The following is a 26,235-nucleotide window of genomic DNA, read 5'->3' as shown; positions in this document are numbered from 1 at the left end:
GAGAGACACCTTTTGGTATGGGTAGAAACCTCACGTCTTCATCTTATCAGACACTAGAATAGTCAGGATTTTCACTTAACGCAGAAAGGGGGAAATAACACAGTAGCAATTCCTCGAGGGGAGACAGAATCAGCGGAAGCCTTTTGGTCCAGGTTGGCAGGGCATTGAGATATATGTAAATGAAGTGGATCATGGATTTTTTTCTTATGGGCTGCTTTGCTACTTTGTTTATAAGGTGTTAAGGTTACATGTTAATAATAAAGGAGCTTTGTTAGCACAGTGGGGAAACTCAGAATAAAACAGAATTGAGGTTTCTGAAAATTGACTCTTGGCCATAGGATTTCAGATTCAGCTAAGTATTTAATAGCTATTTCTGCCAGGCTCATGCATGACTACTTTACACTAACCCATTTTATTAAGTTCTTCTAAGCCAGCTAGAGCTCTGGCAGTGCAATGGCGAAAGCACTCTGTAAACCGATTCAGCAGCTTTGAAGAGAAAAGACCTGGTACTCTGTTCTCATAAAGATTAAGACCTCAAAAACCTGGTGGGACAGTTTTACTTTATCCTGTGTAAGTTCACTGTGAGTTAGAATGAACTAGATAGTAACAACATTGTAAATTAGAAGCATCAAAGATGTAACCTTAAAACCTAGTGCACCACTGTATATCTTTTTAAACATTTTTGGGTTTGTTTCCTAATTCTATTGTACCCATGATACTATACAACCAAAGATAGTATCCCTCAGATGATAGAAGCTACATAAGAATCACATGCATGGCTTGTTAGAAATGTATGCACGCATCTGAGCTGCACCCTTAGAAAGTTGGTTTTCCATTATTCCAGGAGTTTGCATCTGAGGTAAATACGCAGATGATTATGTTTTAATCTAAGCATGAAACAGCTGACTCCTCATTTCAACAAAGGCACTGTCAAAGGCGGGGGACAACATTTCAATGGTTTATTCAATTCATTTCAATAAAAGACAGTTGGTGTGTCCAGTCTTCATTGCATAACCAGGAACACTAGACCTATGACCTTTCCAATTAAGGCTTGTTCTCTGATGTCATGAAGAAAATGATCAAAATTAATGAGCATTGTCACAGCTTGTGCCTTTTAACTTCACCAGGTTTGATGATACTTGGAAGTAGTTGGAGTCAGAGTATCAATATCTGATTTGTTTTAATATAGTCAGAAACATGGATGAAGATGGGGGCAGTGCTTTTGTTGGAGATTTCCAGAGCTGCTTCCTTGGATTAATTAAGGCTCTTTCTAAATCCAAAGGGTCTTGTGAAACAAACTCACTAAACCCCAGCAACTGATCTGAAAAAAGGTGACTACACATATGTTATTGAAACCACTGGGAAAAATTTGGGAAGTTCAGGTAATTAAGTCTTAGGTTTGGCACTTGGGGGCAGATGGTGACTAGAACCTGTACTTATCTTTGCGTTTATAATTCTTTTGTGTTCCACAGATTTTACAGATTTTCAAGAATTGTAAGGCTTTTATTTTGCATGGTCAAACCATGTTTTTAAAGAACGTGTATTTTTATTTCAAAGGGCAATGCAAGAAGACAAAGTAAAATACTATAATGAAATTGTGCAAAGAGTGCTGGAGTCATACAATCAAAGGGGCCTCAGCATTTCTTAAACTGAAGGAACTGAAGAACAAATTCAAACCTTCAGTTGCAATGCATAAGGAAATGAACCAGGAAGTTTTAAAAGAAGATGGAAAGAGCATACAGAGTCATTGTACCAAAAGGAGTGGCAGACACAGAAGAATTTCATGAAAGAACGTATGAGCAACAGCTTGTGATGATGAAAAAAGTTCAAGCTGCTCTGAAAGAATTGACAAAAAACAAGGATTCTGAGGCTCCATCTGACATCCATTGGGCATGTTGCAAGGAGTGGCCTGTCCTTGGAGAAGGACGTCATTCTTGAGAGGGTGGAGGGACAGCAAAAACAACAACAAATTTTTATTTAAGTGCTTACAGTTTTCATAAAGAAGTGTGACAACCTTCTGATTCCTGCACATCATGGTGGATTCAACTTAAGTTCAGGAGCTCTGGTGGCCACGTGGTAAGAAGTTGCCTTGACAGCCCTGACACACACAGTTTGAATCCGTCAGCTTCTCTGAGGAAGAAAGATGAGCATTTTCCTCCTGTCCAACTTGAAGCCTCAGAAAACCTACTGGAAGATCAGCTATGAGTTGGTTCTGACTCAACAGCACACAACAGCAGTTTGTACAATATGGAACAATGCCAACTGAAAAAATAAAAGAATAAAAACCCCACTCAGTGAATGTCCATGAGAAAACTATCATGGTTTTTGTTTCTGTTTTTGTTTTTGCTTGTTTCTATGCTTTGGTCAATGCCAAGGATCTTCTTTCTTATTTCTTTGAAGAATGCATGTTACAAGACTCAACAACCAGGTTATAAATACAGGCTCAAAAGTGAACAAACCATCATCAGTTCTTTAGACTAGTTTGGTATGTTGCATACCATCATTCTCAAAATGAACAGCATTGGTCATTTGTAGCATCTCCCTAATAATAGTGGATAATGCTGCAAAGGAGGGCTTTACTTAATTGTTGTTTGTTTTTTGCCTTTGCTTTTTTTTACTGCTGGAGACATACTTGGGGTAAGAGTTGACTCGATGACACCTAACAGCAACAACAGAATGACCCATTAGAAAGTCTGGTGGCATAGTACTTCGTGTCTAACACTGTTAACCTAAAGGTTGCACATGTCTGGTTGTCCGAATCCACCATTGGGTCCTGGGAAGAGAGATAGTAAGGATTCTCTTCTTAAGATTTGACTCCTTTGGAAGATCAACAGAGGTTCACTATGAGTTGGAATCAACTCAGTGCCAGAGAGTTTGGTTTTGGGGGTCTGTGTCCAAGAGAACAGATAGCTATGTCTTGGAGAGGATGCTCTTTGGAGGTAAGAATGATGAGGCTTCAGTTCATTTACTTTTGGGCATGTTGCTGGAAGGGGCCATTCCTTGGAGAAGGACATGATGTTGGGAAGGGTGGAAGGTTGGCAGTGGAGAGAAAGATCTTTAACCTGGTGGATTGTTGCCGTGACTGGCACAGTGGGCTCTTGTGTGTCCATAAATGTGAAGTTGGCCCAGAGAAGAACAAGGTTCAGATCTTTTGTTCATGGGGTTGCTATGAGTCATACTTGATTCACTGGCACCTAACAAAAACAACAACAACAACAACAACAACACTTTAAAAAGCCTGAGTGATAGTGATATACTGCATTAAAAGCCGGGATGCTAATGCATTTGTTTTGGATTCACAAGCCAGTCCGCAGAAGAAAGATGAGCAGTTTCCTCTCAAGATTTATAACCTCAGAAACTTGCTGAAGGGTGCTTTGAGTCAAACTTGACTCAGAGTGGATTGGGTTCGGGATTTGGTAACTATTCACTAGGACCCCTGGTAGCATAGAAGGTTATGTGTTAAGCTGCTAACCAAAAAGCCAGTGACTCAAACCTACCAGTCACCCTTTGGGAGAAAGTAAGAGAGAGATGAGGTCATTAGCTTTCATAAAGATGCATAATCTTGGCAACTCTCTTGAGCAAGTGTGCTCTGTCCTACACAGTCAGGTTTCCCGTCAATGGCAGTGGGTTGAATGATCCCTATTTTTAGCATTAATGAATATTTCTGTACTTCTTGGTGCAAATGCTTATTTTGTTCATTTCCAACTGTATCTAAAATAACAGCAACATTGGAACAATCCAGGCCCTGAAGGCTAGCCTGTGGTACTAGCCTTATCTAATGATTTGCATTCAAGGTCAAAACTTTTAATGTCCCCAGGTGCTCATTTGCCACAGGACAGTTGTTTCCCATGCCTGAGCTATTTCAGAAAGAAATGCTTATCATTTTAACCCCACTGAGAACTGCCCAGACTTTCCAACCCTCCATGTATGTATGGTGGCAAGGAGCTGAGCTACAGCCCCAAAGGCACACTGTTCGAGGCCACCAGTTGCTCTGCAGGAGAAGGATGGGCAATCTCCTCCTGTGTGATTAACTAACTGCCTCTGAAAACCCACTGGAGGGGCAACAATGGGTTGGTTCCAACTCGATGGTACACAACAACAAATTACATTTTCTTTTTTATTTTAAAAAAGTATTACAGTTTATACTTGAAATTCCACTGTGGTCTGAGTTCTAGTTCTGCCACTCCATAGAAACTGTCCTTGCAAATGTCTAATTCATTAGATTGTAGCTGTTGTTGTTAGGTGCTGTAAAGTTGAGTATAACTTATAGTGACCCTGTGAATGACAGATCTGAATCCTGTCCTTACCTGTCCCATCCTCATAATTGCTGACACACTTGAGCCCATTGCTGTAGTCACTGCGTCAATCCATTGGGTCTGCTTCTCTTTCACTGTCCCTCTGCCTTCTCTAGCATCATGTCCCTCTTCAGTGAACAGCCTCTCCTAGCAACAGTTCATTCGGTGCTCTTCTGTAATCCTCATGTTGGCATATTTCAGCACTTGCTTGATTGATCATGCTTTTTCTTTTACCCATTGCCGTGAGTAGGATTCCAGCTCATGGCTATCAGGTTTCTGGAGCTCTGTCTTATTGGAGGATCCTGCCTGTCTTTAGCTTGCTGGTCTGCAGTGGACTCAGACTTTTAGCTAGCACTCCAACACTTAAACCTCTGTGCCACCAGTGCTTTACTTTCCCATTTAATACTTTCTTTTCCATTGGTTTGTGGCACCCCAGTCAGCTGGCTTTGCTCTCATTTTGGCTCCTTATTCTCTCATTATTGGCCAAATCATCATTTCTGTTTTTTCTCTGTCTTAAATGGTGGTGCTATTGAGGACTGTTGGTAATAACTCCCCATCTCCACCCTTCCCATGCTTTCCTTCCTCACATTTTCTGGCTTGATAAATAGCACCCCTATTATTTTCCCAGTTGCCCAATCTGAAAGTAATTTGTACTTACCAGCCTATGTTTTCTAAGTTCCAAAGTCCTTATATTTTATTCCATATCATATGTAATAAGTAGTGAGCTCTGGTGGCCTAATGGCCAGAAGCTGTATGGCAATCCTGAAGGCATGGGGTTCGAGGCCACCAGCTGCTCCATAGGAGAAGGTGGGCAGTCTATTCTCATGTGATTAACAACATTTGAAAACCCACTGGAGGGTCCACTGTGGGTTGGTTCCAACTCTGTGGTGCACAGCAACAACAACAACAACATGTAATACACAATATGCAATATAATTGTTTCTATCTCCCATGCAGTTATGGCCTCTGAACACTCGCTGGAGGGTCAGCTATGAATTGGTTCTGACTCAACAGCAGCACAAAATAACATTATGATAAAAGACACATAAATAATATTTATAATTTTGACCACTTTTAAGTATATAGTTGAGTGTCTCTATCCTCTGGAACTTGTCTGCTTCGCTCTACATCTTCCGCTGCTGGCCTGGGTGAAGCCTTTGTCATGTCAGCTCTAGAATACTGCAGAGGATCTTCCACTCTATTATCTGTCTCATTCTGAATTATTAGAAACCTTTCAGACATACACCACATTTTGACATTCCCCTGCTTAAACTTCTTCAGGGTCTCCCATGTGCCTTTAAGATAAAATCCAAATTAATGAATAGAAATTTGGAGGGCCATGGTGTATCTTTCTAGCCTCATTTGTTTTGCTTACTCCTTCAAATTCACTTACTGGTTATGCTGTAGACTTAAAGTTCTGTGAAAATGCTTTACTGTCTCATTCTTAGGGCACCTGCAACATCCTTGGTCAGTGGTCTTCTCAGTTTCCATTGATCTGCCATCCTTTGCTCATCTTAGACAACAAGATGTTATTTAAGCCTTTTCCTTACTGCCTCTCAGAAAGCCAGATATAGCTGCCTCTCATTTTCCAGATTGCAAATCACCCCCCCTCACAAACTAGACAGTGAACAACGTAGAACAGAGAAGAATTAATGACTTTGAATTGTCATGTTGGCCAAAAGTATTGAATATCCATGGACTGTCAAAAGAACAAACAAATCTTTGGAGGAAGTACAACCAGGGTGCTTCTCAGTGTCACAGATGACTAACTTAATATCAGATACTTGAGCATGTTGTCAAAAGGTGCTGATCCTTGGGAAAAGGTCCTATGTGTGGAGTTGTAGAGGGTCAGTGAAAGAGAGACAGACTCTCAAGGAGATACCTTGACATGATGGGCGTAAGCATAGCTGAGAGTATCAGGATAGTGAAGGATAGAGAAGTTTGGATCTTCTGTTCACAAAGTGCCTGTGTGACACAGCATGACAGCACCTAATAACAACATTTTCAGAAAGTATTATGCTCCTGTGCTTTCCAGTAGCTTGAACCCCTGAAGGCCATCCACCTTATCCTTGTATTTTTTTTTTTACTTTAGTACTTACCAGATACTGATAAGTGTTGAATAAATCCAGTGGCTCTTCATAGAATGGTAGTAGAGGTCAGAAGGCACCTAATTTTGGTTTTATCAGAAAGAATAGCCTATCACTTAACTTTTTTGGCTTCTCCCTACCTCGTAGCTATGTATTTTTCTTTAGAGCTATAGCAAAGTATAACTTGACTAACCTGTATGACTTGTTTACTTCAGCCTTGACTTGTACTTTCAATTAGCAACTGATCCAGTTCAAGACTGGATCTATATGTCTTCTACAGCATTTTATGTATCTTTTAATAGATTATTAAATAGAAATATATTTATTAAATATAAATAAAATAGGTTTTATTACTTAACTGGCACAGTATTTTTTTCTTTCTGGCATAGTGCAGGTCTTGGTTCATACCCATCCCAGTGATTTATTAGCACGATGGCATTTAATAAATTAACACTAATTACTATGGATTGTTCTTTATTCACTTGCAAAATGGGATAACAGTATCTACTTACTTGAAGGGGGGTTATATAAAATAATATCTGCACAATAATAACAACAAAAGACCCTCATTGCTGTGAAGTTGGAACTGACTAATAACTGACACTTCGTTGGGTTTCTGAGGCTGTAGGACCTCTCTAAAGTACTCAGGAGCAACAGTGTCTCTCTGGAGACTAAGGTGCGCCTGACACAGGCCATGGTATTTGCAATCGCTTGTTATGCATCAGAGAGTTGGACAGTGACTAGGGAGGACAGAAGGAGAGTTGATGCTTTTGAGCTGTGGTGCTGGAGAAGGGTACTGAATGTACCATGGACTGCCAGGAAAACAAACAGATTCATCTTGGAGAGGATTAAACCAAGCTACTCCTTAGAGGCAAGGATTCTGGGTCTTCGTCTGACATACTTTGGACATGTTGCCAGGAGGGACGGGTCCTTGGAGAGGGATATCATGCTTGGGAGGGTGGAAGGACAGCACAGGAGGGGAAGACCCTCTATGAGATGGATTGATTCGGTGACTGGGGTGATCGGGATGGGTGTGTCAGAGGCTGTGCGGTTGTCGCAGGATAGAGCAGGGTTTAGGGCTGTTGTGCATAGGGTCGCTATGAGTCGCAAAGGACTCGACGGCACATAACAACAACAACATTTTGCTCATTTTGCTCTGACCTAGCTGCTGGTGAATTTGAACCACCAGAGAGACTCTGCCACTGGGTTAGCAGTTTAACTAGCAATTTAGTAGACTAATTATCTGTTGAATTATTTCCTCCTTAACAGCAGTTTATTCAAAACACTTAGGACTGATTATCATGGGTTGATTTTACTTCTCAGTGGGTTGGATTCTTTGAAATTCTTAGATTTCCCCTTTACATGAAAGTATTATTTGGCCTTTTTACATTAAAGAATTCCTTCACAAAACATTCAGTTTTGTTGTGAGTGCATATACCCTCTTCTCCCCCCGTATATTTTGATGATTCCTTGTATTTGAAAGTCATTTCTTTTCACATCTTCACAAAAGAATCTTTATGGAGAGAAGGGAAGGATCTCATCTCAAGATCTGGATGTACTAATTTGGACTTCAGGCTCCTTTGATTTTTCTGAGCCATCCTGGTAACATCTGCTTTGGAAATAGCAGCGAATCTTAGCAAGCCAGCAAATCTGTTAAGTATTTCCTTTGTCCCTTGAGATTACTGGACAGTCATTAGATGAGAATTTGATTCCCTATAAGATCATTCAGTACTTTATTCCACTCACTGGTTAACTTTTCAACAATGAAAAGTCCAAAGGAAAAAGTTATATAGCAAGACTGTTGGGTTATTTACTGAATGAGAATCTTGCTGCTGGTTTACTTGAAGACGCTTTTTGAAAGGCTGTGTTTATGTGACCTCAGGCGACCTGAACTCAGGACTAATTACTACTCTACCTGTATCTTGGTAACTTGCGTTCTCGGCTCTGGGTAGCTGAGCCGATTGGCTCTCTTCCAAAGCACATTCGGGCTACAAGGGAACTGCCTGCTTCGCTAGCTGGCATGCAAGATTAAAGAGAAGATGAATATTGTTTTTGGCAGCAGCTGCTGTTTTGTTCAGAGCAGCCCTAATGCCATTCTGTGGGTCTGCGCCCAAAGGAAACCCAGCGACGCAGACACTCGCTCGGCTCCCTTTTCAGCTTTGCAGCGTGGACGGTGGGCAGCCTGGCAATGGGTATTCGGTAATCATCTCTCTCGTTTACAGAGAGGACAGCACTTGTGTATTTTAAATTTCGAAGCTTGGATTGGATTCCTTGAGCAGCATATGTTCTCCTGGTGGTGATGGCCCATATGCTTGCTGACTTTTGCTTGGAGGAAGGAATCTGCAACATGACTTCTGTGTTATTACACATGTTCCGATTAAGTAAATAGCTGGCTTTAGAGGAGCTCTGCAGCTCTTACACTTTGTTTTATTGCTGTTACTGTGTATTTTTTAGTCTGAATCGACCCATAGCTGACCCTCTGCTGGGTTTTCAGAGGCTGTTAATCGCACAAGAGGAGATTGCCCATCCATCTCCTGTGGAGAAGCTGGTGGATTTTGAACCATGTGCCTTTGGGATTGCAGCTCAGCTGCTTGCTACTAGGCCACCGGTGCTTCCTTACTTTTTTATAGCAAGAGCAAAATTGTCACGCAAAAGGTCTAATGTGACACACGGAGGGCTGCCTGTGATCTGGAGTTCAGTCAGTTGTTTCTTACAGATAATGAAGGGAAGTTTCTTGAAAGGGGCCTTCCAGTGAAGCTCCTGGAAGGTGAGATCAGAAAAACCTTAAACAATTCATAACTGTCCTGGAGAACCAAGCTCAGAAACCCCAATGGAATATTTAACAAGTCATCAAATATTCAACATAATTTGATAACCACACTTTTCTTATTTCAAATTTTCATCACATTTTCCTCTAATTTGATGACTTATTAAATATTCCATTGGGGTTTCTGAGCTTGGTTCTCCATGTCATTTATGAATTGGCAAGGCCTTTGCTTTCAAAGTCTTTGACCTCATCTCTGGGAGCTTTTCTGGAAGACCCCTTTCAAGACACTTCCCTGCCTTATCTGTAAGAAACAGCTGACTGAGTGCTAGCTCATAGGCAGCCCTCAGTGTGTCACACTAGACCTGTGTTCCGCAGTGATTTCAGTGGCCAAGTTTTCAGAAAGAGATTGCCAGACATTTTTTCCAAGGCACCCCTGATAGATTCGAACCCCCAGTCTTTTGATTAGCAACCCAATCTGTTAATCACCTGCACCACCCAGGAACTATTCAGTTGCTTGTTCCAACTATTATTTAAAATGGAGTATGACTTTTAGGCACAGTTTTCCCTCACATTTTCATTGTATTTTCATTGTATGCCTTCATCTTAACACAGTGCATAGATTTCTCAATCATTTTCCCTCTGGCATTTAAAATCTCCCACTCCTAGAGAGAAAAAGGGACAGTGTCCTTCCTTGTGATTTACAACAAGAAGCCCATTGGAGAATCAGCTATGAGTTGGTTTCAACTCAAAGACAGTGAGAAATTTGCTGGTACTTTATATGTTGTAAGGTATTTAGGGACACATTTCAATGCATGTGTCGAACTAGATTTCTTTAAAAACCCACAGAATTGCCAACAATAAGAGTAATGTGTCTGTGCAGTGAAAGGTTATCATGAAATGCCAGGTTATCGCCCAGTGAGTGTGACCTAGAGAGGAAAGTTGTTGACACGAACACAAAGTAGCCAAAGAAAAATGTCATCTGCTGAAGCAGAAAATGTTACAGAGGATAAAAAACCCAGCGAAGTGACTACCCAAATCCAAAAGATACATTTTAGAGCGAAGTTTCAAAGGCAGGGACGTCCTGCCTCAGCACCCTATCTCAACGAGGGTGGATGCCTGCGTGTGTGTGCTCACACCCACACAGTTAGGTCCTCTGCAGTCCTTGCTGAAGTTTCCAGAAGTTGGAGAAAGAGGAAGAGAGAGAAAATATTGATAAATATTTTGTGGATTTATTGGAACATCTTATAGATTAGGTGTCAAAATTCTGTTAACCACAAATACTTTAAAAGAGGTTGAAAACTTATGAAAAAAAGGGTATCTAAGCTCCAAGCCAGTGTCAGAATGCCCACGTACAAAAAGGCACACTCTTTGTTCTTGGGAGATTTATAAAGTCCTTTCTCAGACTGGGTTATTTATTCAAACATTTTGGAAGCCTTCGTTCCCCTGGTTTCCTAGCTGATCGAGAGACTATAATAAGGCATAGCACCTGTAGTTTAAAAATTTTTCATTTCATTTTCACCATGAGTTCACGAAATGGGCGAGACAAAAATTACCCTCATTCTCATGTATAGGCTGATAAACTGAAGCTTAGGGAGATTAAGTAATTTATCAGAGGTCACATTGTGAGGAGCTCAGAGGGTTTTTTTCAAGCCATGTTCTATACTCTACCTAGCACACCACTGGTTTTCAAAAGGGTATTTTTCTCTTGGCTTTCCCCCCTCCCCTCTTCTTCTTCGTTTTCCCTTGGAAACTTTTGTCCAAACAAAATCATGCCCAGAAGTATGGACAAATAAAAGGGGGTGGAGGGAGCTGAGCTGTTTTGCTTAAAGCAGGGACGGAGGGCCAGGATTCTGGCGGGGGGCGGGGGGGGTCTGCTTTCTGTCCTCAGTGGAACTGGCTTGAGCATCCTTCATCCAGTCACTCAGGAAGGTTGGTGTAGTGGGCTCTGTTTTAGTTTCCCATTGAAGCTGTAAAAGTGACCACAATTGTATTCACTTAAGACTGTGCAGATTTATTATTTCTTGGTTCTGGATCAGAAGTCCACAATGTGTGTTAGTGAACTAAGCCAGAGTGTCTCAGGCCTTGTTCCGGTCTAGATCAAATTAAAAAAGCCTCTTTGCCATCGGGTCAGAAGTAGCTGATAGCTGACCCTTCCGGCAGATTTTCCGAGGCCATAAATCATGCGGGTGGAGATTACCCATTTCTCTCCTGAGGAACAGCTGGTTGATTTGAGCCCCCAAAGAAGAGCAGCCTTTGGGTTCTCAGCATGACTCCATATAGATTACACCACCAGAGCCTCACACATATTCTAGGGGAGAGTCATTTCCCTTCCTCCTTCAGCTTCTAGAAACCTCCCACACTCTTTGATTCATTGTCCCTTTCTTCCTTTGTCAAAAGAAGTCATGTCCAGCTAAATCCTTTTCATATCCCATCTTCCTAACCTTTCTTCTATCTTTATATCTTTCCCTGACCAGAGCTGAGAATGCTCTCCAGTTTTCAGGACCCATGAAATTACATCGGACCAAGATAAACCAGGGTAATCATTTCATCGACTTTGATTTTTGTCCATTCTGCATTTTAAAACATAACATATTCACAGACCTCAGGTATTATATAATTCAGGACCTTTCAGAAAGACCTTTTCTGCCTGTCACAAGTTCCCAGTATGAGCCATGCATTTCTTTTTCCAGCAAGACGACACAATATGAGAAACAGGCATGTTAGCAGTGCAGATATGTTGTAAGTAATGATCTGAAAGTCTGGGATCTGGGAGAGAAAGAACATTAAAAAACAAATTAAAAACAGCCAGTGAAATAAGTAATTCAGGCCTGCTGGGAGGGGAGCAGTTACAACTACATAACAGATATTTTGCAAGTATTTCTTTTATTTGATCAGCTGCACCTTTAAAAAAAATAAAAGGCAACGTTTGATGTATCTATCTACTTTTTAAGAAATCCAGGAAGTGTGTATACTATAGATTGTAGAAAAATTCCTTCATAGAATAATTAATCCTGCTATGTTGTGAGGAGAGACCGGTCCTTGGAGAGGGACATCATGCTTAGGAGGGTGGAGGGACGGCACAGGAGGGGAAGGCCCTCTATGAGGTGGATTGATTCAGTGACTGGGATAATTGGAATGGGAGTGTCAGAGACAGTGCGATTGGCACAAGACAGAGCGGAGTTTAGAGCTTTGTACATAGGGTCGCTATGAGTCGCAAGCGACTCGACAGCACATAACAACAACACAACAACATGTTTCTTTTGAATGTAAAGAAGTGAGTTCTCCATGTCAGCCCTGTTCTGAGACTCCTCGTGGAGAAACTACTGCCACAGCATAGCAGAGTTCTTGGTCTATTTCTCATTGATTACTCTTCTGTTTTAACGTTTGCTGTGCCACATTGAACTTGATACAGAGGGAAATTTTATGCAAAATGAAATATTCCTCAACAGTTGCAAAGTGCCCTGTTAAAAAAAAAAAAATTAAGCGTTTAAAAAAAAGTTCATAGCAAAGCATATACCAATGCAACCCTTTACTTGTTGAAGTGTCTTTCTGTATGTACAATAAAACTATGATATTTGTTTATTTAGTACTTTTAAAATTCTTCACGATGTAAGTTGTGTTTGGGGTTCTTTTTTCTTTTAGAATTGCCGAAGTTGTTAAATTAGTATAAATTTAATTTTAGCTTAGAAAAAATGTCACTATTCATTGTTGTCAAACCTGAATGGACTCACTACAGACCCCCCAGCGGCTTTTCAGAGGCTGTAAATCTCACAGGAGGAGATTTCAGATTTTCCTCCTGTGCAGTAATTAGTAGACTAGAACAGTGCAACTTCTCACCCACTAGACTATCTGAAAAACCGGATTAATAGAAAATTAGTGAAAATCTTATCTTCATGGATGCTCCAGATGTTTGTATATAACTTATATGCAAAAATATTAATGCTGCTCTGGCAAAGACATACCTTGCAATTTCTTGAGACATTTGAGTGAATTTATTTTAAGGAACAATCAAGGAACATGTCTCACAAGTTCTCATATTCAGAAACAAATAGGATATTCAGCTGTGACATGGGATATGAAACAAAAGTGGTTTTCATAATGGTTGGTATTTGCGAAATCATTCCAGTTTTAAGAGGATGTTCTTGAAGTCCTCCTATTTCATTCCTAAGGATACCCTGACATCGTGGCGTAGGTAAGGACACAGATTTAGAATTAGACAGACGGGTCTTTCACTCTGGTGGCTTAGTGATTAGGAGTTATGCTGGCGACCCTAATGCAAATGGTTCAAACCCAGGTGCTGTACCAGGAGAATGATGAGAAGTCTTCCTTGATGCAGTTTACTGCTTCTGAAAACCCATGGGAGGGTCAGTGAGTCGGTTCTGATTTAGACTTACATAACAACAAAAACAATTTTTCACTCTGAGCTTCATTACTTTGAAGCCACTGAATTTCTCTCTGCCTCAATGTCTTAATTTTCAAAACAAGGCTATAGGAAACTTTGGATGAATGTTGTTCTTGAGTATCCATTGGGTCAGAACCGGCTCATAGCTGACCCTTCAGTGGGTTTTCAGAGGCAGTAATTTGCACAGGAGAAGACTGCCCATCTTTCTCCCATGGAGCAGCTGGTGGATTTGAGTTAGATACTTTTGGATTGGCAATATAATTTATTTCCACTCTATGGAACATAACACACTATGGTTAACCTTGAGAAGAATGGGAATTCCAGATCACTTAATTATGCTTACATGGAACTCATACCTACCCCAAGAAGTTGTTGTTTTAAACAGAGCAAGGAGACATTGTATTGTTTAAAATCGGGAAAGGTGTGTTTCAGGGCTGTATCCTCTCTCCATATTCATACTGGCTTCAATGACACTTAACAACAATAACAAGGTACCAGTGTTCCAAGAATAGTGACTCTTATCTACCACTTGGTTTTGCAAACGCCGACACTTGTGCTTACACAATCTGACATCGTATTTAATACTACTGATAAACTAGGCATGCTTATATATTTAGACCAGATGCTATACTTGGGGACTGGATCCAACTCCTTCCTTCTCACACATTGCTCAACCAATTCTCTATATATGTCAGCCTTTGTTGCTGGTCTTACATCCAGTCACTTGTGCACTTGATGCTAAGTGAAGTCTAATATGTTCTGTGAATTTGAAACTAATACTTTTACTTCCTATAGAGCCATTTTCATATGCTTGTGACAGTTGAACAGTGACTAAGAAAGACTAAAGAAGAATTGATGCCTTTGAATTGTGATATGAGTGAAAAATGTTAAATCTACTGTGGGCTGTCAAAAGAACAGACTTAATCTGGGTTAGTGCAGCAGGGGTATGTCGTAGAGGTAAGGATGGTGAGGCTTTGTATGATGATAAAGTAAACTGAGTGTGTTATAAGGAGGAGACATTCCTTACACAAAGGAATCATGCTTTCAGGAGTGGAAGGTTGATCTGGAAGAGGAATCTCTTCAACCAGATGGATTGACCCAGCGACTACAACAGTGGGTTTTAGAACAGTGGAGATTGTGAGGATGGCACAGGATAGGGCAAGGTTTCCATGTGTTGTACATATAGGGTTGCTATGAGTCAGCATTCACATAACAACACCAAACAGTAGTGTATGTAATCCCAGCACCTCAACCATCTACCTTTTCAAACAGAATTTAACATCTTTGATACACTTTTTAATGTGTTTATTGGTATAGTATGTCTTTTATCATTAAAAGCTAGGCCAAAGATTTTTGTTATTTGGTTATACTAATATATCCCTGGTTTCTAGAACATAGTCTGACACAGAATAGGTGCTCAATAAATATTTATCGAGTGCATGAGTTAACTAGTTTGTTTGGTGTTTATTCAATCCTAGGTATAAAGCATGGTGAAGAGAAGTGATAGCATCCCTGCTTTTATGTTTTAAAAGCCCAGAATAATAACAGTAGTGAGACTGACCATCTACGGAGACCCTTGGGGAGGCTTCTCAAAGCAAAATAGGAAAGAGGTTTTGGATAAACATGTAAAAATATTGGGTTTTAGGAATAACAAAATTAAAGTAGTGATTGCTTTTGCTTGCTACTAATCGACAGTGGCCTCCTGTGTGTCCATATCCCACATGGTTTTCAAGAGCTGATTTTCGTGTAAATTGACAGATAGTTGTTCTTCTTGTCCCAGGGTGGATTTGAACCACCAACGTTATCAAATGCACACGTCAGTCATTTGCATGACTCAGGAATTGGCTGACCCAGAAGAATTTCTTGAAACAACATATGATCAAGAGAAAAGCTGCTCTGAAGGAATTGTAAAAAAACCCAAGGCTGCAAGAATTGATGGAATACCCACTGACATATTTCAACAAAAAGACGCTGTCCTGAATATGCTCACCAGGCTGTACCAAGAATTCAGGAAGGTCAACTTACTGGTAGAGATCCGTATTTATTCTCATTCCAAAAAAAGGTCATAAAGCAGAGTGTGGAAATTATCAAACAATATCATAAATCACACCCGAGAAAAATCTTGCTGAAAGTTATCCCAGAATGACTGGAACAGTACATCAACAGAGAACTACCAGAATACAAGCTGGGTTCAGAAGAGGCTGTGGCACCAGGGACATTTTAGCCAATGTCAGTGGATCTTGGCTGAAGGCAAAGAGTACCAGAGGAATGTCTGAGTTTTATAGAGTATGCAAAGGCTTTTGACTATGTGGATCACAACATTGTGGCCAAACTTGAGGAAAATGGGAATCTCAGAGCACTTGATTGTGCTCTTGCTAAACCTGTAGTTGAACTATAAAACAGTATTCAGAACAGAGCAAGGAAATACTGTATGGTTCAAAATCAAGGAAGGAGTATGTCAGGGATGTATCCTTTCTCCACATGTTTTCAATCTATATGCAGAATAGATAATTTAAGAGGCTGGACTTTATGAGGAAGAATGTGGCATCAGGATTGGAAGAAGACTCAGCAACAACCTGATTTATGCACATGACACAATCTTGCTTGCCAAAGTTGAAGAGGATCTGAAATGTTTTCTGCATCCTGTAAAGGACTGGAGTCTTCAATATGGTTTGAAGCTCAATATCAACAAAGACCAATTGGCAGTGTTATGATTGTTGTTGTTGTTAGGTGCCGTCAATTTGTAGAAGACTCATAGTGACCCTATGAATGGAAGTCTTGAACACAAAAACCTTTCATCTTTTCTCTAAGTTCATAGAGTTTCCGGAGGCAGGCTATTTTGGAAGTGGATTCCACTCCTGCTTCCAAGTCTATTTTATTTGGGAGCTCCACAAAAACCAGGTCCAAGGTCCAAAATGCCTTTTTAATTATGAGGCCAAATCCAATCAACTCACACCCAGTTGTTGCAGCCAATAGCCACACCCAAGTCTCAATCCCAAACCAGTGTTGTGATAGTGGGAGAGAAGATTGAGGCTGTTAATAATTTCAGCTTGATGGGTTCCACAATCAGCACTCTTGGTACCAACAGTCAGGAAACCAAAAGACAAATTTTATTGAGCAAGTCTGCTGTCAGGGACCTTTCCTGAGTGTTAAAGAACAATAATACCAGTCTAGAGACTAAGGTTCTCCTAATCCAGGCTATGGTATTTGCAATTACTATCATCTATCTATCTATCTATCTATCTATCTATCTATCTATCTATCTATCTATCTTCTATCTATCTATCTCAAAGACCTGGACAATGACTAAGGATGACAGAAGAAGAATCATTGCCTTTGAGTTGTGGTGCTGAAGAAGAGTATTAAACATACGGAACTGATCTGTCCTGAGCAGGAGGGACCTGTCCTTGGAGAAGGAAGGACATCATGTTTGGAAGAGTAGAGGGACAGCACAGGAGAGGAAGACGCCAGATGAGGTGGACTGACATAGTAACTGGGATGGTGGGGGTAGGTGTGTTGGAGACAGTGAGACTGGCTAAGGATAGGGCGGCATCTGGAGCTATTGTACGTAGAGTCAGTATGAGTGTCAGGGGACTTGAAGGCACATAATAACAAATGAAAGAACACTATACAAATAGAAGAGGTTTTTTCTTTGGGTGTTGTGTGTGTGTGTGTGTGTGTGGTGTTGTTGTTTTTTTTTAATTCTAAGATTGTCCAAAGAGTTGTGGTGTTGTTAGGTGCCATAGAGTTGAGCAGCTCCTAGTGACCCTATCAACAAAAGACATGAACCTTGTTCTATAACTGTCCCCTAAGTTCATAGAGTTTCTAGAGCCATGATGTTTAAGAAGTGGATGCCACTCCTGACTCCTAAACAGAAGTCATTCACACAGTAGTAGAAGGGAGACAGTGCTAATCTCGTCAGTAGATGCATTGTTGTGTGGGTGAGAGTGCCTTGTCAGTCTGCCCTCTTCACGTAACAAACCATCAATTGGAGCTCTTTTGTGAAATCAAGGAGCCCTGGACACACAGTGATTAAGTGCTCAGCTGATGAAAGAAGAGGCTGGTTCTAATTTATCAGGTTGCTTCACAGTAAAAACACCTAACAAGGCTCCTCCTGTAAAGATACAGCCTTAGAAAGCCCTGTGGCACAAGCAGTTCTACTCTGTTCTAAAGTTCTCTATGAGTTGCAATCAAATTCAGTGGCAGAAGGGTTTTGTTTTTTTCCCTTTGCATTATTAGTAAGAAAGTACTGATCCTGTGACGTAGTTTTAATTTTCTGACATATTTTAACTCGTTTTTAGCACTGTAAAACAGGACCTTTGTTTTCTAATGCAGAGTTTTCTCTTGGACTTGATTATTCTGAATCACTCCCCAGCACCTGATCAAATCCCAGTGTACTGGAGATGGAAATAATTTTTTTTTCTTAGTCTGTAATGTCGAGTACTTAAGGAGTTCTGTTCTGATGGGCTAGTGGTAAGAAGCTGTGCCACAATCCCAAAGGCACTCGATCCCAATCCACTAGCTTTTCTGTGGGAGAAGGATGTGTAGACTCCTTTTGTGTGGTTTTGTTGCCTCTGAAAACCAGCCGGAGGTTCCAACTCTCTGGCAAACAACAAGGGAGTTCTGGGTGGCTTAGTGGTAAGGAGTAGCACTGCCAACCTAAAGACATGCAGTTCAATTCTACCAGATGCTCCGAAGAAGAAAGATAGGCAGTTCCTTCTCATGCAGTTAACTGCATTCCTATGAAAGTAGGCTGGAGGCTCAGCTATGATGACTTGGTTCTGACTTGAATGTGAATAACAACAGCAGCAATGTAGAGTATCAGACATTATTACCATGACTGTACTTGAATTTTCAAGAAACTCCTTATTTTCGTTCTTTTAAAAAAACCTTAACATTTACTTGTCAGCTAAAACTTAGACTCATTGCTTTTAAGTCAGAACTGACTAATAGCTGACCCTCTGCAGGGTTTCTGAGGCGGTAAATCACACAGGAGAAGATCGCCAATCCTTCTTTCTCGGAGATATTGGTGGACCCCAGCTTCTTGGCCTTTGCGTTAGCAGTGTAACTCCCTGCAGACTACACCCTTAGAACTCCCTAGTTTTCAGTAAAATTATTGCTGAAATAGACCCCAGTGATTAAAGCAGTATAAATCGATTGTTAAAAGCACAGTCAAATGGTTTGATTTTTGTTTGCAAGCCATTGTATCTGTGTAGGAAACACTGTAGTGTTAAAAATGTTGGCAAATGAGAGTTGTCATTTGGTTCAGTAAATTCCAGTTGGCTAGCATATATTAATTGAAGATAGTCAGTTATTTTTTTAAAAAAAATATGACTAGTTAAGTAGGCTCTCTATCATGTGAGGCTAGGTATTTATGTCATTTTACAGTATTATAGGCAATTTTTAGTTTCTCAGTCACTCATATTTTCAGATATCTACATATCTCCATACTTTGCCCATTTGGTTTAATTTTAACAGAAGGCCAGTCGTTTCTTGGTTGACCCTTGCATATCCTCCTTGTCCTCAAAAATCCCACCAGAGTCAGTTTCTCTTTCTGGCTTTTCTTGGCACTGTCATTCTGGCCTGTAAGGTTAATTGATTAATTGCTTCCTCCTCCGTGTTTGCAAATCATTTATCACGGGTTGAGCTTGTCATTTATTTACTCGCCTCTGAGTTTCAAGGACATCTTTATCATCTTCATTTCCCCAGTGGCTGGTACAATATCTGTCTCATAGTAAGTGATCAATAAACAGTTACTGAGTTGGAACATTAGACTGTTTTTTTATCAGTTCATCAATCATCCAGCAAATACTCATTAAGAGCTTCTCATGTACAAGATACTATGCTAACTGGTGCAAAGATACTGGGGGAAAATAAGATACTCATGTTCTTAAAAATCTCAACTATGTTGTTGCTAGGTGCTGTCAAGTACAACCCATAGTGACCCTATGAACAATAGCTCTGAACCCTGTTCTGTTCTGTGCCATCCTCACACTTCCTGACACGTTAGAGTCCATGGTGACAGTCACTGTGTCAGTCCACTTGGTTGAGGGTCTTCCTCTCCTTTGCCAATCCTTTACCTTTTTGAGCATCGTGTCCCTCTCCAAGGAATAGCCCTTCCTAGCAACATGCCCAAAGTATGTGAGGCAAAGCCTCATCATCTTTGCCTCCAAAGAGCACTCTGGCTACACCCTCTACGAGACATATTTTTTTCCTTTTGACAATCCATGGGATGTTCAGCTCTCATCTCCAACACCACAGCTCAAAAGCATCAATTCTTCTTTTACCCCTGTTCATTGACCAGCTCTCAGATATATAACAAGTAATTGGGAAGACCATGACCTAATTCCGATGTACCTTAATCCTCAAACTGACATCATTACTCTTCAATAATTTGGAGAGGCCCCTAATAATTGCAGACTTTTCCAGTGCAATACGCCTCCTAATTTCTAATTTCCTGGCTGCTGGTTAAGCATGTTAATTTTAGATCCAAGTAAAATGAAGTTGTTGACAGTGCCAATCTTTTCTCTATCATGATGTTGCTTTTCGGTCCAGTGGTAAGAATCTTTGTTTTCTGGATATTGAGATACAATCCATATTGAACGATGTAGTCTTTGATCTTCTGCAGTAAGTGTTTCAAGACCTCTTCTACAGTAAGAAGATAGATGCACTGCAATCCCAAAAGCTTGTGGTTCAAATTTACAGGATGCTCCATGGGAGAAGGATGGGTAGTCTCTTGTGCAACTAAACTGTCTCTGAAACCTTGTTGGAGGGTCCACTGTGAGTCAGTTCAGACTCAGTGACACATGAAAAGAAAACCCCCCCCAAACCCCAAACAATAAGCAATATATGTATTGTTGTTGTTGTTGTTATGCACTGTTGAATCACCTGTGACCCATAGGGACCCTGTGTACAGCAGCTCTGAATCCTGCCCTGTCCTGAGCCAGTCTTACTGATTCTGACACACCTAATCCCATTTTCCCAGTTCCTGTATCAATCCATCTCATCAGGGGTCTTCTTCTCCTATGCCATCTCCACCCTCTCCATGATGCCCTTCTCCAAGGACTGGTTTCTCTTGGCCACGTAGAAGTATGTGAGACAGATCTTCAAAATCCTAGCCTCCAAGGAGAAACTTGATTTCACCCTCTCCAAAACAGGCTTATTTGTTTTCTTGTCAGTCCATGGTATATTCAAGATTCTTCTCCAGCAGCACAACTCGAATGCATCAATTCTTCTTCTGTCATCTTTTATTATTGTCCAGTTCTCTGATGCATAACAAGTAATGGCAAAGACCATGACCTGGATTAGGTGCACCTTAGTCTATAGACTGGCATCATTATATATACGCATGGATGGATCAACACCCTTGACACCAGCAACCAGGAAATCAAAAGATGAGTTACATTGGGAAAAGCTCTAGAGTGCTAAAAGGGCAACAGTGTCAGTCTGAAGAAGAAGGTGCACCTGATCCCATGGGTTTTCAGAGGCAGTAAATCACGCAAGAGGAGATTGCCCATCCTTCTCCCATGGAACACCTGCCTGGTGGATTTGAACTGCATGCCTTTGAGATTGCAGCACAGCTTCTTATTACAAGACCAGCAGTGCTCGCTTGATGGCAACTAATAGCAGTAATAAGCTGTTGTTATGTGCAGTTGAGCCAGCAACAACAATTTATGTTGTCGTTGTTGGTTGTCTTCGAATTGACTACAACAAATAACAACCCTATGAACAACACATCTGAACCTTGTCCTATTCCGCACCATCCTCACAATCTCTTACGTGTTGAGTGCATTGTTCAAGTCACTCTGTCTGTCTTTCTCATTGAGGGCTGTCCTCACTTTCTGAATGACTCATGGTGATCTTTTTTTATAACAGTTTTGAAACCTTGCCCAATCCTGTGCCCTTCTACAATCTCCTTTGTGCTTTAAGCCTGTTGATGCAATCACTGTGCCAATCCATCTTGCTGGGAGCCATCACATTTTGCTAGGGTTCAAGAATGTTGTCCTGTTGCTTAGGGAAATGTTTTTCCTTATGAAAGTAGTTATTTAAGGTATTGTTTTGCAGAGTCACAATTGGATTAAATTCTGTGCTAGAATTACTTTCTCCCTCATTTTCCTTCAGAATGCTCTCTTAGACTATTGAATTATAGTACTACACAGAGTTATGCTATTGCTTGCCAAAACCTGACATTTAAAGTAGAGGGAAAGTTTCCTTTGGTGCCTTAAGGTATGATTTTTATGCATTCCCTAAATTTTAGAAGACACCCTAAGTGATAAATCCACTACATGTTGCTACAAGTTTATTCCCAATTGCCATTGGGAAGCTGGGTGTAGAAAGCATTTGACAAAAGTTAACAATATGCACTGTCATTGCAAGCTGTATTTTTACTGAGATGATGTATAATTTGGTCAGAATAATTTGAATGCTTAACATTGATTGTATTGGTTTTAAATTTGGTAGGTTGACCTTTCCTACATAAGGTGTAAGCTTTTCATAGTTAAGAAGATTGCAGATTTTTATTAAAGGTCACCAAGAATTTTCTCTGTTTCCATTTAGACTTGGATTATCACTTGCATATATCTTCAGCTGCTCCTATTTAATCCTCTCGTCAAAACTAAAGGGATCTGCCGGGATACTGTGACTGATGATGTGAAAGACGTTACAAAATTGGTAAGTAAGGAATGTTTTCAATAGTGGTGACTCTTCTTGAGCTTGATAAAAATACTGAGTCACCTCTTTTCTAAAAAAAATTGAGAGTTTCCTGAGAAAAAGGATCATTGAGTTATTCTCAGAGGTTGTAAGAGGAAGACATTTAAGGTCATGGTGAATTTATTGGTAAAATTGGCCAACTGTACGTACACCACTGTAGCGGCTCTCTTCTTGGGTCTTTTTCCTCCCAGTCACAGACAGTGAAGAACACTGGCTTAGTGTAGTGATGTGCTGGTAACCAACTTGCTCCCTGTTATCTCTTTCGTGGGTCTCCCAGCTTGTCTCATTTCTTCTCTACATATTTCCTAGTTTATAGTCCCTCGATTGCATAACCAAAGGAGATTTGAAGTTCTAACAGGCTCTTGTCTAAAAAGGTCTTAGCTGCTACAGCACAAAGACCTTGATCGATGTGGGTTAGTGCTTGTTCCCAGTGAATATAGTTGGGGGATCAACTTGATGCCCAAATAGTAAATAGATTCTTCTCTCAGATTTGTTATATTGTAACAATTCAGTTAGGAAAAATTGTTGATTACTGCCAACTTCACTCCATGCTTCTAACCACACTTCAAATTTCTTGTTAGTTTATTATCCCAGAAATAATATGAAAAAGGCAAGTTGTTTACATATTTGTGAACCTTAGTATAACACCATGAAAGAATGAAGCAATTAGGTGCTTCAGTGATTCTCAGACATGATTAAACATTCAAATCACTGGTGGGGCTCATTAAAAAGACAGAAGTGGGTACCTCTCCAAGAACCATCTTCTATAGATGCAGGAGGAGAACTTATAGTATATTTCTAGAACCTAGTTTAAGAGTTATTGCTCAGGATGCTCTACTCTATCAAAATCTGGAAGTCAAAATGTCTAGCTCTTTATTCAATCCATTCTTATTTGGATTGTATCTCAGTGGTACAGATTTGTTAAAGGAAGCCAGTTAATACTATTTCAAGCATTTCCCTGATCAGTACTGAGGGATTCTACTCTCATTTAAAATAACTAGAGACCTCTGATGTTGGACTCAGTAGCAAGTTGTGCCACTAACTGAAACCATCTCCAGTGGTTCAAATCCCCTTGAAAATCTATTGAAAGATGGACAGTCTCCTACCATTATGATTTAGTCTCAGAAACCCAATGGAGGATTGCTGTGAGTCAGAACAACTGGACAGCAGTGAGTTTGAATAGAATGCGTAGAGGAGGATTGACATAGTTAACCAAATTTCACATGTCATCATTGAATCAGATATGTCATCATTGAATTGTAGTTGAAAGATGGTGGTGTATCTGACTACAGAACCAGTATGTTGTTGTTGTACCATAGAGTTGGAACCAACCTGTAGTTGACCCTCTGGTGGCTTTTAAGAGGCAGTTAAGCTTTTAAGCTTAAGAGGCTTTTAAGAGCCAGTTGCTCTGGAGGAGATTGCTCATCCTTCTTCATGGAGCAGCTGATGGCTTTGTACTGTGTGTCTTCGAGGTTGCAGCACAGCTTCTTGCCACTAGGCCACCAGAGCTCTCTGAAAACCAGCATATTCAAGAGAATGATATTATATTTAATAAAATAATTATGCTATTATTAGTTAAATATTTGAGAATTATTAGTTAAATATTTGAGAAATGTGACTTCTGCGACTCATAGTGACCCTATGTACAACAGCCCTAAACCCTGCTCTATCCTGTGCCAATCGCACTGTCTCCAGTACACCCATCCCAATTACCCCAGTCACTGAATCAATCCACCTCATAGAGGGTCTTCCCCTCCTGCACTGTCCCTCCACCATCCAAAGCATGGTGTTCCTCTTCCAGGACCTGTCTCTCCTTACAACATGTCTGAAGTATATTTCTTATCCAAAGTATTAATTGATAGAAGTAGTTTTCATTAGCAATCTTTTGAGATTGTCTACTTGTGCTTTGATGCACTGCCTTTGAGGTGCTTCTAATTCACGATGGATGCTCCATCAGGTTCCACGCCTGTATATCTCCATAGGAGGAGGCTGATTCATATTTCCTTTCAGAGTGTGGCTCATGGGTTCATAATCCCAACCTTCCAGTTAACAACACATCATATAAGACTTAACCATCTGACTTTTTTTACCCCAAGCCAAACTCACTGCCATCAATTAGATTCTGACTTAGTGACCCTTTGTTAGGTTTCTGAGGCTGAAGATCTTTTACAGCAGAGATTATCCATCTTTCTCCCACTGAGGAGCTGGTAAATTTGAACCACCAATCTTTTCATGAGCGGATTGTCACCAGGGCTCTTTTTATTATCTTCAGTAATCTCCTTACCATCAGTCTGTTACCTATCAATTGATACAATGATAAGAAATAGCAAGACATTAATAAAAAAAAATGAAGAGAGATATCCAATCCAGAAAGAGATATTCATTAAAGATATAATTATTCATGTATGGGGGAAATGTCAAATAATTAAACTGTGGAAAAGTTGGGCCCCTGCCCCAACTCCCTACTCAGAGGAAGACAGTTTTAATTTCAACATTTGCTGTACTGAAGGCAATGTATTTCCTTTAGATTCTAATTTTTAATAAACAACTGAAAAAAAATTCAAGTTAATAAAACATAGGAAGATCATTTATAGTTGAAAGACCTACATAGTACATAACCTGTGTTTCCTGGGCTAAGAAGTTCAAAATTATAGATTAATCCGAGTTGGAAGAAGACTCATCAACAACCTGTGTTGATGCAGGCAACACAACCTTGCTTGCTAAAACGGAGGAGAACCTGAGGCATTTGCTGCAGAAGGTTAAGGACTGTAGCCTTCAACATGGATTGAAGCTCAACATCAAGAAAACATTCTCACCACTGGGCTGATTGGCAACATCATGGTAGACAGAGAAGAGATTGAGATTGTTAAGAGCTTCAGTTTGCTTGGCTCTACAATCAACACTCTTGGTACCAACCAGGAAATCAAAAGACAAATTGCATTGGGAAAAGCTGCTGTCAGGGACCCCTCCAGAGTACTGAGAAGTAATGATGTCAGTTTGGAGACTAAGGTGCACCTCACCCAGGGCATGGTTTTCACAGTTACTTGCTATGCCTCAGAAACCTAGACAATGATTAGGGATGATAGAAGAAATTGATGTCTTTGAGTTGTATTGCTGGAGAAGAATATTGAATGTACACCATGGCCTGCTAGGAGAACAAACAGGTTCAACCTGGAGAGGGTGAAACCAGAGTACTTCTTGGAGACAAGTATTCTTAAGCTCAGTCTGACATACTTTGGGCATGTTGCAAGGAGGGACCAGTCCTTGAAGAAGGACTGTTTGGGAAAACAATGCAAGAGAGCAAGAGCCTGGAGGAAATGGATTGACCCAGTGACTGGGGAAATGGGGGTAGATGTGTCAGTGACAATTAAGTTTGAATCAGTACAGAGCAGGAGTCAGAGCTGTTGTACATAGGGTCACTGAGTCACAAGCAACTCAAAGGCACTCAACTACAACAACAACCACAACAATAGCATTTAAAAGAAATTGGAGGGAATAGAATATCTCGGTAGAGATATGACCACATGTCGCTAAAACTACAGTGATCGCACACAAGTGGAGGCTGTAAAAAAGATTTCATGGTCTAACATTAAAACTCAGCCTGTGTGGGGATTCACTGATTAAGTGGATGAATTTTGGACTTTGCCCGCTGAGTTTAACTTCCAGCTCTTTGACTTTAAACAAGAAGCAACCTTTCTAAGTTTCATGTTCTCCTTTATGATTTTGTGGTATAGGTGGAGGTGTTTATCAGCTTTCTTCTTAACTACTATCACATAACATCTCTGTGACTCAGTTGCTTAACCAATATGACAGGCAAATTAAATAGTATGTGAAAAAATACATGAAAGCCTCTTCTCAAGCAACAAATGCTGGCAAGGTTGTGGAGAAACTGGAACCCTGATTCACTGTTGGTGGGAGTGTAAAATGGTGCAACCCCTGTGGAAAGCAGTATGGCGCTTTCTCAAAAAGTTGCAA

General features: G+C 40.4%; 1 protein-coding gene across 3 annotated transcripts in view; it reads left to right on the top strand.

Annotated features, from left to right (window-relative positions):
• KITLG (KIT ligand) overlaps nucleotides 1–26,235 on the top strand; it is a 138,032-nt gene that overhangs the window by 38,825 nt on the left and 72,972 nt on the right. For 2 of the 3 annotated variants that reach the window (XM_006889498.1, XM_006889496.1), the window contains exons 1-2: nucleotides 13,429–13,443; nucleotides 22,108–22,221. In XM_006889498.1, coding sequence (XP_006889560.1) covers nucleotides 13,429–13,443; nucleotides 22,108–22,221 — 129 coding nt within the window. Of the gene's footprint in view, nucleotides 1–13,428; nucleotides 13,444–22,107; nucleotides 22,222–26,235 lie in introns of those variants that run through there. The other variant, XM_006889497.1, reaches the window with a different exon arrangement.

Source organism: Elephantulus edwardii, unplaced genomic scaffold (assembly GCF_000299155.1).
Source record: "Elephantulus edwardii isolate Elephantulus edwardi_28Jun2011 unplaced genomic scaffold, EleEdw1.0 scaffold00078, whole genome shotgun sequence".
Lineage (NCBI taxonomy): Eukaryota > Metazoa > Chordata > Mammalia > Macroscelidea > Macroscelididae > Elephantulus > Elephantulus edwardii.
This window is presented reverse-complemented; position numbering and strand designations above follow the sequence as displayed.